The 12,608-nt window shown below is 38.5% G+C and overlaps 1 protein-coding gene across 8 annotated transcripts in view; it reads right to left on the bottom strand.

Moving 5' to 3' along the window:
• The window catches only part of LIMCH1 (LIM and calponin homology domains 1), a 350,623-nt gene that overhangs the window by 27,343 nt on the left and 310,672 nt on the right, over positions 1 to 12,608 (bottom strand). For all 8 annotated transcript variants that reach the window (XM_064366648.1, XM_064366652.1, XM_021675666.2 and 5 more), the window contains 4 exons: positions 12,123 to 12,213; positions 10,212 to 10,375; positions 5,851 to 5,956; positions 756 to 796 (listed from right to left, as the gene is read on the bottom strand). In XM_064366648.1, the coding sequence (XP_064222718.1) occupies positions 756 to 796; positions 5,851 to 5,956; positions 10,212 to 10,375; positions 12,123 to 12,213 (402 nt within the window). The remainder of the gene's footprint in view (positions 1 to 755; positions 797 to 5,850; positions 5,957 to 10,211; positions 10,376 to 12,122; positions 12,214 to 12,608) is intronic.

The raw sequence follows: 12,608 nt of genomic DNA, 5'->3' as shown, positions 1-12,608 counted from the left end.
GTTGCCCAGGCTGCAGTGCAGTGTTGCAATCTTGGCTCACTGCAACCTCTTCCTCCTGAGTTGAAGCAATTCTCCTGCCTCAGCCTCCTGAGTAGCTGGGATTACAGGTGTCTGCCACCATACCCAGCTAAATTTTGTATTTTTAGTAGAGAAGAGATTTCACCATGTTGGCCAGGTTGGTCTTGAACTCTTGACCTTAAGTGATCCACTTACCTCGGCCTACCAAAGTGCTGGGATTACAGGTGTGAGCCATCATGCCCAGTCTGTCACATTCATTTTAATTGCCTCTTGGAACAATTTAATTGTGTAGCCCTGAAGGTGTTATATAACTTATCTGAAACTCATCTTCTTTGACTGTACAATAAAATGACAGTACTTTTCTTTTGAAATTGTTATGAGCCTTGAAATAATTATTCAGAAGCCTCTAGCATAGTACCTGATATGTAAATGAATCCTCCTCCCACCCCCCTCCCCCTGCTCCCAATAGCTAATCCAAGAAGCCCATCATAATCAATATCAATTCTTATTTTGCTTTCTTGACTTATCATTTATCTTCAGGCACAGTAACAATTCCATATAATGATAATCCATGTCTTCATAATTTACCTGACGGCATTATACGTGACTTTTAATTATTCTTTTAAAAATCAATTGTTTGGGTCTCAATTTTGGTTGAATACTCTTTAAGCAAATCAAATGCTATAAATTAAAATCACACTAACTCATAATCTTATCCCTTAAAATGAGTGACTTACAGGTGTCGTAACAGGTGACTTTTCACTGCTTGGAGAATCCACTGCACAGAGAGAAAAGAACGAAAAAAAGGTATGAATGTGACTCTCTTCTAATTGTCTTTGTTTTTGATCCTATCAGTGGCATGTAGTTCCTACATCAGCTTTAAATCAATTTTTTGTTTGTGTATGTGTGTGTGGTAAGCCAAGAGCATAAGAAAATTATAATAAAGCAGACAACCCCTGTAGCACGTTGTACCCATCACCAAAAGAAGTTACAACCACCATCAAATGATTGATCATATCAATTAACACCAGGTACTAGACTACAGGAAGCAACAACTATTCCTATTAGTACTGGTTCTTAATGCACCTTGCATTCTGGCTTGACTGAGCAGTTCCCTCACTGTCTGGCATAAAGAAGTACCACATAAAGAGAGGCCAGATGTCACCCAGGAAGCCAACACAGTGACACAGTTAACAAGAGAATCATGATCAGTTTCTGGTAAATGCTTTTAATCTTTTTTGTTTGTTTTTAAGGCAGGGAACTATCAAGAAAATGATGAATATTATTATTTCTTTGAATTCTTGAAATCAACATAAAGTTCTGTGATTCCCCCTGCCGCGGATTTTAACATAACTGGTAGTGATACCAAAGATCTAGCTCTTTGCTAACTGTGCATAAGAAATAATTTTTTCCCCGAAATCAGAAGTGAAGACAAGTGCCAGACATCATTGATTGCCCCAACATGGATTTTCACACAGAAGAAATATAGCTACCCAGTATGCAGTTTACCTGACTGAGAGAAAAACTGGGATCGTCGCCAAGAGTTCTGAACTCTAAGCGGAACACTGGCAGTGCCAGGCGACTCTAGATCAGATGGCAGAACAGAACAAACAGAAAACCATGAAAACTGGGGTGAGAACTGAATAGAATCATGCTCCCAAGTACTAAAGGAGGGTTGGCTGTAGTCAGTATCAGAATTGAGAGTCAGTAAATCTACAGCACAAAATGTCTTAATAACACATATATAAAACTGAAGACATGGACAGAATCAACAGAACTGGGACAGTTTATCCTATTGTTTGTCTTCATTGGTGTTAGGTGAATTTCATAGGCTTATACTTAATGGTGATAGTGTTAAAATGTTAAATCTCAAAATGACAGGATGATATACTATGCAAAAACAAAAATGTACAGTTTGTATTGCTTTTTGGAGAACACTAGAAAAGTATACAAGGCAGCAAAGATGGGTGGTTTAATCACTATTTCATATACATTACACTTTGTAAAGGTTATGTATAGAAGTCTGTGGCAGAAGTCTTTTTATATGTATAAATAAAGGCTGTGTATATGCCTGTATGTGGTGACAACAAACACACAGAGCTCATAGCAAGGATTTGCATCCTTAAACTCTGCTGTTCTAGTCTGTCATTCTCAATTTTAAAAAATCTGTTTTTAATGTGCATACGTTTTACTGAAACATCAATTTGAGATCTTTTTCTGCTGCTGAGAGACAGTTGAGAAAAGGAAATTTGTCACTTTCAAATATACTTTATGAATGTTTTCAGGGCATTTAAAGACGGAATGCATGTGTGTGTGTTTAAGGAAAACCTGTGGAACATCATTAGGGTTGACCAGCAGATTTTCAGTGACCTGTATGACCAGTCTATAAATGGATGACTTTATAGAAATGGGGGAGAGACCACTTTCTGGGGGAGAAAGTATTAGGTGGGCTGCAGGATTCCTGATCCTAACTCTAGAGTTCCCTTGGACTTGATGCTCGCCTTCAGATCAGTCCCTTAAACGGGTGCTGGGCAGAGACCTATGCCTCCCCATCTCCCCATCCCAACTGAAGAAAAATCATGTATTTTGAGGTTACATTTATTAAGGGTTTTTTGCTTCTTGAAAGACAGGAACTTTATAAACTTCAAGCAATTATTACTGTCATTTTCATATTAATCAATGATATCTTTGGTGCACAATTTAAATAAATACTTGAGGCCAGTGGTTGTCACAGTGTGGTCCCTAGATGTGCAGCATCAGCATTACCTGGGAATCTGTAAACAATGCAAATCCTCTGGCCCCAGCCTAGACCTACTGAATCAGAAACTGTGAGAGTGGGCTCCGAGCACTACAGGGACTCTGGCACACACCAGTGTTTGAGAACTACTGGATCCAGTGTAAAACCAGATCTCCACAACGTGAACACTTTTTTCCTTTTTTTCTTTGTGAACACTCTGATTTTAAAGAAAGGATTCAAGAATACTCTATTTCTGCCTGGTTCTTGCTCTCTTCTTTTACTCCTCCTGCTGCTATTCTACAATTACTAGATTACATTATGAATGCTTATTCTGGGCCAGGTATTGAGCTAAACACTTTTTCTGGATTCTCCCATTTGATATTTCTAATATCCCTATGAGGTTAGTACTAGTATTATTTCTAGTTTACAGGTGCTGGTTAGAGGTGAAGGAAAATCTGATGGGTAAGGTCACAGAGCTACAAACTAGACACATAAAAATTTGAACCCAGGCATTCTGTCTCCAAAGCCTGCAGCTATAATTACAGTTTCCAGGAACCAGTACAAGTATTGATATGGTTGGGCTGTGCCCCTACTCAAATCTTGAATTGTAGTTCCCATAATGTATCATGGGAGGGACCTGGTGGGAGGTAACTGAATCATGAGGGCAGGTCTTTCTTGTGCTGTTCTCATGATAGTGAGTAAGTCTATCAGTAAGAGCTGATGGTTTTATAAAGGGGACTTGCCTGCACAAACCCTCTCTTTGCTGGCCGCTATGTAAGACATCCCTTTGCTCTTCCTTCGTCTTCCACCATGATTATGAGGCCTCTCCAGCCATGTGGAACTGTGAGTCAATGAAACCTCTTCCCTTTATAAATTACCCAGTCTCAGTTATGTCTTTAACAGCAGCATGAAAGCGAACTAATACAAATATGCAACTGGTGTACTCCAAATATAATTCTATCTTAAAGAGTAAATTTTGAAATGTTTCAGTACTCTACTAAATTTTGTTTTTTAATCATTCAACTTGAGTAAAGAATGAAGTAAAGTCTCTTAATTCAACAGCACATTTTACAAAATCAAAATGTGTCATAATAACTAATGGAATGTGTAAATTTATAAGAAAACAAAACATGGCTTTAACATGGCTTAAAATTAACATGGCTTAAAGTATTCCCTTCTATATTGCTTATCTATACAATTACAAAGTACTAGAATTAGGGCAGAATTAAAAGTGGTCCAAATATGGCCATTTGCTGGCCCAGTTGTAATACTTATTTTTGTCAATTCCCTTCAGGACAGTAGGACTGACAAATTTAAGACAAATGCTTTGAAAACAGTATTGAACTTGTTTCCACATTAAGAACCTAGTAACTGCCTCGGTACAGTGGCTCACGCCTGTAATCCCAATACTTTGGGGAGCCGAGGCAGGTGGAACATGAGGTCAGGAGATTGAGACCATCCTGGCCAACATGATGAAACCTCGCCTCTACTAAAAACACAAAAAAATTAGATGGGCGTGGTGGTGCACGCCTGTAATCCTAGTTACTTGGGAGGCTGAGGCAGGAGAATCACTTGAATCTGAGAGGCAGAGGTTGCCGTGAGCCAAGATCACACCACTGCACTCCAGCCTGGTGACAGAGTAAGACTCCATCACACACACAAAAAAACCCCAAAACACAAAACCAAAAAAACCTAGTAACTATCAGTACATACACAATTAATTCTTCCCAACAGTTGTAGATAAAGCCCAATTTATCTGCCAAACATCAATAATAGCTAATGGAAGCCAACTCAGATTCTGCCAGTGGCTCAAATAGCTGCCCAATTAAAAGAAAAGTAAAAAGCTAAATCTACAAAATGCACTGGGGAAAGTCTATTTTTAAAAAATCACAAGAAATCCAATAGTTCTTTCACCCTGAATGCTGGCTGTTTCTTTTTTTAAAAAAAGTTTTAATTTACATTTAATTTTATGTTTTTGATAGTGACAAAGTCTTGCTATGTTGCCCAGGTTGGTCTCAAACTCCTGGCCTCAAGTGCTACTCCTATCTCAGCCTCCCAGAGTGTTGGGATTACAGGTGTGAGCCACCACATCCAGCCCTATTTCCACATCTAGGGAGAGATCTCACAGCAGTAAAACTCAGTGGTCTGTTTTGAAGAACAGTCCCTCTGGGTTGTGGAATTCTCAGAACCCATCCTCTACTGTTCACATCCCTCAGGGTCCTTTCTGGTGGTCAAGGGCACCTGGGATGCCCACTAGGATGAAGGGATTCAAATTGGTTCTTAAAGAGTAAAGGGGTAAATTCACAACCCTATATATGGTCTACACAGTACTTAGGGAATTTGCAGTAGTCAGTGCCATTTTAAGATCTTCTTATAGGCCCTGAATGCCCATATTTCTAGAAGCAACCCCTTCCCACAGTATATCAAACACATTAAAATATATCAAACATATGAAAATATATCCTCAGTATGTATGTGTTAAACATTTTAAAGTCCTCATATGTACATATACACATGCATATATTTCTCATATATATATATATATATACAGCTACAAATAATTTTGGGGAAGATTAAAATGTCTATAACCTGTTTAATCTATAATGGTGAATGATTTCTCAATAATCATCATGCACTCAGGAATTATTATGGAGTTTTAAAAAATCTGGCTTTTTCTTGAAATTATTGTCAAGTTAAATGACATTCATGAAGCCAGAATGAACAGTGAAACAGACATAGTATTAAACGTTATATTAAGTATATTAATTTCTGATTTTGTGACTATCTTTTTCTATTTTGGAGATAATACAACATTTTTAAAGCTCTCACACTTGTATCGGCTCTATTATGCCCATAGTACCTGGCAGACCAAATGGCCCTGGCAGCTAGGGTTCCTGGTCTGGTCAAACAGAGAATCCAGCTCCAACTTTCCATTCTGAAGTCATAAATTCAGCTATCACAGACTCTGGCAAACACCCTGGCTAAAGGAATATCAACATAAAGGACGTAATCTTCCTTTAAGTTAAGTAATATTTTACCACGGATGGGCCCAGCAGAACATGTAAACCTACGATAAAACATATCCTTCTCTTTACCTTGAGAACTGAGATTTGGCAAATGTAGTTGGTTGGCTTCAGGCATTTTGTCCAGAAATGGAAATGTCAGCGTTGCTTCTGGCTCTGGAGATTTTGGCTTTACCACCTGGACAATGAACAATAGGCATAAACATTATAAGTACTGTCCATTAATAAATGCACAGGTGACATAAAAGGTAAGGATCCATGGCTATTATGGAAGTCAATCAGTTCAAACATTCAACATTCAACTTTAACTTTAAACATTTAATTTTTTGTTCCTTCCCTAAGCACTTTCATCCTTCTCTACATTAATAGAGTCCATTTTTTAGATAAATCAAACAAGAGAATAAAAATGTGATGATCACTTTTCTCCAAACCAGAAGACAACATTCCGTCTTTGGAATTAAACATTACTCTCTCCTATTTTCTTACTAAGCAGTCACAAATTCTCTTCATGGTACCACACAAAACTGAATTTGTAATGTCAGGAAATTAGATCTTCCACCTAAGATAATTAAAACAAATCTTACTCTGTAAGTGCTAAACATTAAAGTAATACTACTTTTCAATGGACATTATTCTCAAGACATTACATAACCCCCCATGAATTTATGCAAAGCACATGAAAGACATTATGCTTTGCCTGTTGACAAAGAAGCATTATTATAAATAACCACCATCAAACGGTGCCTTAGTATTTGATGCTCTTAGGGAATTTTTGAGGCACATTAGACTACTTGCCATTACTTATAAATAATTCCAAAACTACAGACTTTAAAAATTCTTATGTTTGCTTTGTAAAATAGATTTTTGTTATTGCTGTTTAATTTTGTTTCTCCCTAATCTGAATGACCTTTAGTAGAAGCACCCTTATGATTTGTTGCTTCTAATCAACTGATCACTGAAAGACTGGATTACCAAACTTATTAAGACAAAAATGTCTAAAATAAGCATCAGTAGACACTGCGCATAGGTCTGAATGAAGAGTGTGGTTGTAAAAGTTTATGTCCTTTTAGCTGCTCACAGGACCTTCTCTGATTCACTCTTTGGCTGGTGGCTGTGTTCCTGACAGATAAATGACCTCAGGGCGAATGAGACAACGGAGCACTTGCTTCATCACCTGATCCCTAATTTGGTCCTCAGAATAAATTAATGTTAGAATTTACCCTCAAAAAAATTATTTTTCTTTATGAATAATATATTCAACTCTAAGAGAATCCTGAAGAAAACTAATCATCTCATTCTGCATTACAGAGGTTAACCGGGTGTCCAAATGAATGTTGGTGCTACACAGCAAATGCTAAGGTCTAGCCTCCCGAAGCTGACAACCCACCAATCATTAACCTCATATCATTTCCTCATAGTGGAGGCTGGCAAAAACATGTTTCAGTAATGCCTGGTTGTAAATGAAACAGTTAAGAGTCATCAGCAATGCTCAAAATGGCCGCTATATAAAAAGGTCAGCCTGTAAGCACGGGTGCTTTGTTTTATAAAGGGAACACACTCAAGTGAAAGCAGAAAATACAAGCTGCTGCAATCATGGTGGCTACCATTCTCCCTTTATCTAAGAGCTGACTGTACAATAGGAAAGGAAGAAAAGGGAGAAATTCACATAGTCTAAGTGAGAAAAGCACTGGATTCAAAGACCATGATTCCATTTGCCCATCAACTGGCAGGGTTCTTATCCTGGAGTCAATAAAACAGAATTCAGGGGCTATATATACTTGGTACCACGTGATACCAAGAATAACTTGGTAATCCTGCATATTTTATTTTATGCTTTAAAAAATATTCTGAGAATAATGTTTACCAGATGACCAAAAAGAAAAATGCACAAAAACACACACACAAACAAACTGAAGAACTCCTGAAAACAATTTTTTCCATAGTAGGGCAGGTGTGACTCTGCTGATCCACGAATGGACTCCAAGATGAGGTTGCACAGCTGAGGTTTGCAATGACTACTTTTTACTTAGGATATTCATTCTGTTCAAGTTAAACTTTTTTTCTTGCAATGATACAGATTTTTCCTTTCAGTTTAGATTTAAGTGGGAAAAGCAAGCAAATTTGGAAAGATAATAAAAAACAGTTCCTAGTCTGATGTCGATAAAGTGAAACCTGCAAAGGTGGGAAATTCTGCCTGCCTCCCAACATTTGACCCCCATTTAGTTCTCCTTTCCAGACCTGAAGACCATTCTTTAATTCTCTATAAAAATGAGGAATAGGGCCAGGTGCGGTGGCTCATGCCTGTAATCCCAGCACTTTGGGAGGCTGAGGTGGGCAGATCACAAATTCAAGAGATTAAGACCATCCTGGCCAATATGGTAAAATCCTATCTCTACTGAAAATACAAAAATTAGCTGGGCATGGTGGCATGCACCTGTAGTCCCAGCTACTCAGGAGGCTGAGGCAGGAGAATCACTTGAACCCAGGAGGCGGAGGCTGCAGTGAGTCGAGATCATGCCCCTGCACTCCAGCCTGGGCACAAAGCAAGACTCTGTCCCAAAAAAAAAAAAAAAAAAAAAAAAAAGGAATAGCTAGGGTCTGAAATATTGAAAAGGCATCAAGGCAGCAGCCATTTTAGAGGCTCTGCCAAGGATACCTCATTCTCAGCTCCTAAGGCCAGGGGCTGCATGATGTTCACTGTTGACTACCCAGTACCTAGCACAGGGCCAGGCATGATACAGTAGGTGCACAGCCAATACTGGCTGAGTAAATGATGAATCAACTGGAACTACAAGTGGTAGATTTTTCACTTTAAAGTCAGATCCAAATTGAGGATTCATTTTTACAGCTGGGATGCCATCACATATAGTCTTCCAGTTGTGAAAGTCAGTAGTTTTCTGTCTTGGTGACCCATTAAAATTACCTGGGAGCTTTAAAAACTACAGATGCCTGGGCTCTGCCTCCAGAGAGTCTAATTTATTTGGTGTGGAATGGGCTTGGATTGTTGTTTGTTTTTGAGATGGGGTCTTGCTCTGTTGCCCAGGTTAGAGTGCAGTGGTGTAAACATGGCTCACGGCAGCTTCGACCTCCTGGGCTAAGTGGTTTTCCCACCTGAGCTTCAGAGTACCTGGAACTACAGGTGCTCACTACCATGCCTGGCTAATTTATTATTATTATTACTAATATTATTGAGACAAAGACTTTCTGGGTTTCTCAGGCTGGTCTTGAACTCCTAGGCTCAAGTGATCCTCCTGCCCTGGCCTCCAAAGTGCTGGGATTACAATTGTGAGCTACCACACCCAGCTAGCTTGAATTTTTTAAATTCTCAAGGGTAATCAAGGTTGAGATTTACTGATGTAACTGATGAATATTTTTAGACTCTGTACCTGAAAACAAATCAAACTAATGTGAATGAGATGAGACTCTAAACAAAGAAGAAAACTTAATAAAAACAAGACTTTAAAACCTATTACAACAGAATAATAATTTTCTAGGTTTCTTGTTATCCAAATCCAGGGGCATCAGAAGTATCATTGCTAACAAATACTGGAAAGTGCTGGAAAGAGACCAGCTAGTAAGCTGATAGATTAAAAAGCAAATAAGCAAACACACACAGCAAACTAAAACCTAACTGTAAGGCTTTAGAACTTTTACGATACTACACTTTTCTCTGTACTGAACTCCTCAGAATTAAAAAATCAATGATTTAAAGTGAGTTTTAAAAGATGTTGAAAGAACATTTACCGAATGTTACTAATAGAGAGGTATGTTTCAGTGATTTTTATGCCTTCTCTCATTCTATTTCTATGTTTATTTATACATTTAAAAAATATATTTCTTACTTGATACATTTATTACATATTAATATGTGTATCACTTTCTATATACTGGATCTCTCTCTCTCTCTCTCTCTCTATATATATATATATATTTATATATACATTCAACATTTTACAATGAACAAGCAGCATATTTGTATTTAGAAAACCTATGGATTAGGGCCAGTGCTGTGGCTCATGCCTGTAATCCTAGCATTCTGGGAGGCCGAGGCAGGTGGATCACCTGAGGTCAGGAGTTCAAGACCAGCCTGGCAAACACGGTGAAACTCTGTCTCTACTAAAAATATAAAAATTAGCTGGTCATGGTGGTGAATGCCTATAGTCCCAGCTACTTGGAAGGCTGAGGGAGAATCACTTGAATCCGGGAGTTGGAAGTTACAGTTGAGCTGAGATCGCGCCACTGCACTCCAGCCTGGGCAACAAGAGCAAAACTCCATCTCACGAAACAAACAAACAAACACAAAAACCTACAGATTAAAGATAGGGAAAAAGATGAGGAGAGAAAATAAATTTTCATTATTCACCACTGACACAGTAGCAGCTAACTGCAGTATGGGTCTGTGTTAACTTGTGGGTTTAAACCACTTTCCTCACCTTTTGTGACAGCACCAACTCCACCTTTCCACTCATTTCATTTTCTTGTTTCTTCTGGTCTTTTTCTTCTGGCACATCATTCTTCAGCTGGGAGCTGGAGGGAAATTCCACAAAGGCCACAGTAGGGCTGCATCGAGTCACAGTTGTTGTAAAATGCTGTGGTTCTGCAATGGAGTTACATCCAGAAACACAGAGAAAAAAAAAGAAAATCAAGTAACTATAGGACCATTTATTCTACAATGCCATGAAGTACCTTCAGTCCATATCCAGTCCTGGCAATATAAGTTGGATGACAGTGTGCTGAGAGGTATAAGAGAACCTAAGACTCTGGAATTCCCAAAGCTCTTTCATTATTATAGAACAGGCAACAAAAAATATATCCTATCACTGCACTATGAAGAACTGAAGTTTTTAGTAAGGGTCAGGGTTTACATCTGAATAATACTACATGAAACAGAATGTTGACACAAATATATCACGATCATGGCAGATGGGCTGGATAAGAAAACATCTACAGGTGATTTTCTTTTCTTTTTCTTTCTTTCTTTCTTTTTTTTTTTTAGGCTGAGTCTCGCTCTGTTGCCAGGTGCCAGGCCGGAGTGCCATGGTGAGATCTCAGCTCACTGCAACCTCTACCTCCTGGGTTCAAGCCATTCTCCTGCCTGAGCCTCCCGAGTAGATGGGACTACAGGCTCATGCCACCACGCCCTGCAATTTTTATATTTTAGTCGAGACAGGGTTTCACCATGTTGGCCAGGATGGTCTCGATCTCCTGACCTTGTGATCCACCTGCGTCGGCCTCCCAAAGAGCTGGGATTACATGCGTGAGCCACTGCACCAGCCTCTACATACCCAGTGAATGAGCAGCAACCTGATGCTTCCTTTTTTGTGTTTCAGTGCTCCTTTTTTAACATCAGAATTTCTTAACTGGAATGTGTTATGGAGTGTGGGATATATGTATATAATGCAGTGAAAATACAGCGTTCTCTGATACATAAAGAAGAATTAGGTTCACTTCAGAAGGGGTGGAAAAGTCGCTACCTAAGGGGGCATATCGAAACGTGAAGGCACAATCTAGTTTGAAAAAGTACATGCTATTATTAAGTGACGTTTAATTTATTTTAAAATGTCACTTAAAAATAATTTGGTAATTAACACTGGAGAAAGAACTTATAAAAAATAATAATTTGGTATTGGAAGAGGGTGAGAGTTTTTTTTGTTGGTGGTGTTGTTTTTGAGATGGAGTCTCGCTCTGTTGCCCAGGCTGGAGTGCACTGGCACAATCTCTGCTCACTGTAACCTCTGTCTCCTGGGTTCAAGCGATTCTCCTGCTGAGGGTAAGAGGTTTTAATGTTTCTCAAAAGAAGAAAGGTATTAAATATATTGATAAGGCTGCATAAAATATTGAAGATCAAGACTTTAGGGAACACGGGCCTCCTTCCTAAAACAATGAATATAGCATATTTATACTCACTGTCCAGATTCATAGCATTATTCTTTTTTTTTTAACTATTCACGAGCTTTATCATTTCAGCATCTATTTTTATGATATATTTTTATCTCTCGTTTATCTATTGCTGTTAGTCTGTGTCAAAATTTTATCATCAATTTTTAGCATGACTTATATGGAAGAAACAATATTCTTTATGATTATATAGATAAATATTTAAGAAACAAAATAAAACTGGGTACCTTTAAAAAAAAAAAAAGCATGGGCTCCTATTTTCATAGCAACATTAACCGTATGGTCAGAATTTCCCCAGGAAGCCTCTAGGTGGCAGCACAACCACACCATTCCTAGAGTCTAATTCCTACCTTTCTGTGGCTCAGTAGGAAAAATTCTTGACTATTTCCACTACGTCTTAAGAGTTACCATGATTTACCTTAAAGCTAGTCTCTTATGAAACAAACCTGATGTGGCAAGTTCTATATTCCCTTTGCTTGGTTTTCCACCATCATTCTCATCCTCTTGACTATTCGGTTCCGTTTTCTCAGTGGTTGCCTGAAAAAGAGATTTTCCACTCCTTGAATAAATTATTCCTTTAAAGGTTATAAAAATGATTTTTTTTTAACAGTAATTTGTAGGCCAACAAGGTGGTTTGCCCATAGAAATTCCCTCTTCTGCTTCCTAGGCAGCTTCAAGGTGAGAGCCTGGATTGGTTGGGGGCAGATACTATACCGGAAACAGGACATCCATGCGGGTCACTATCTCCCCAAACCTCCTATGACCGCCTTGGACATACATCTCATATTTTCCTTTCTTTCATCATCAAAAGTTCAAAATCATGGCTATCACCCACTTGTTCCTGAACGCCTTTCAAATTGGCTCAGGGTCATACTACCAGTGAAGTCATTCCGTGGTTCTGTAAAGATTACAATTAGCTTCTCAGCGGCCTA

Source organism: Aotus nancymaae, unplaced genomic scaffold (genome assembly GCF_030222135.1).
Source record: "Aotus nancymaae isolate 86718 unplaced genomic scaffold, 86718_ANA_hifiasm-v0.15.2.pri h1tg000006l, whole genome shotgun sequence".
NCBI lineage: Eukaryota > Metazoa > Chordata > Mammalia > Primates > Aotidae > Aotus > Aotus nancymaae.
This window is presented reverse-complemented; position numbering and strand designations above follow the sequence as displayed.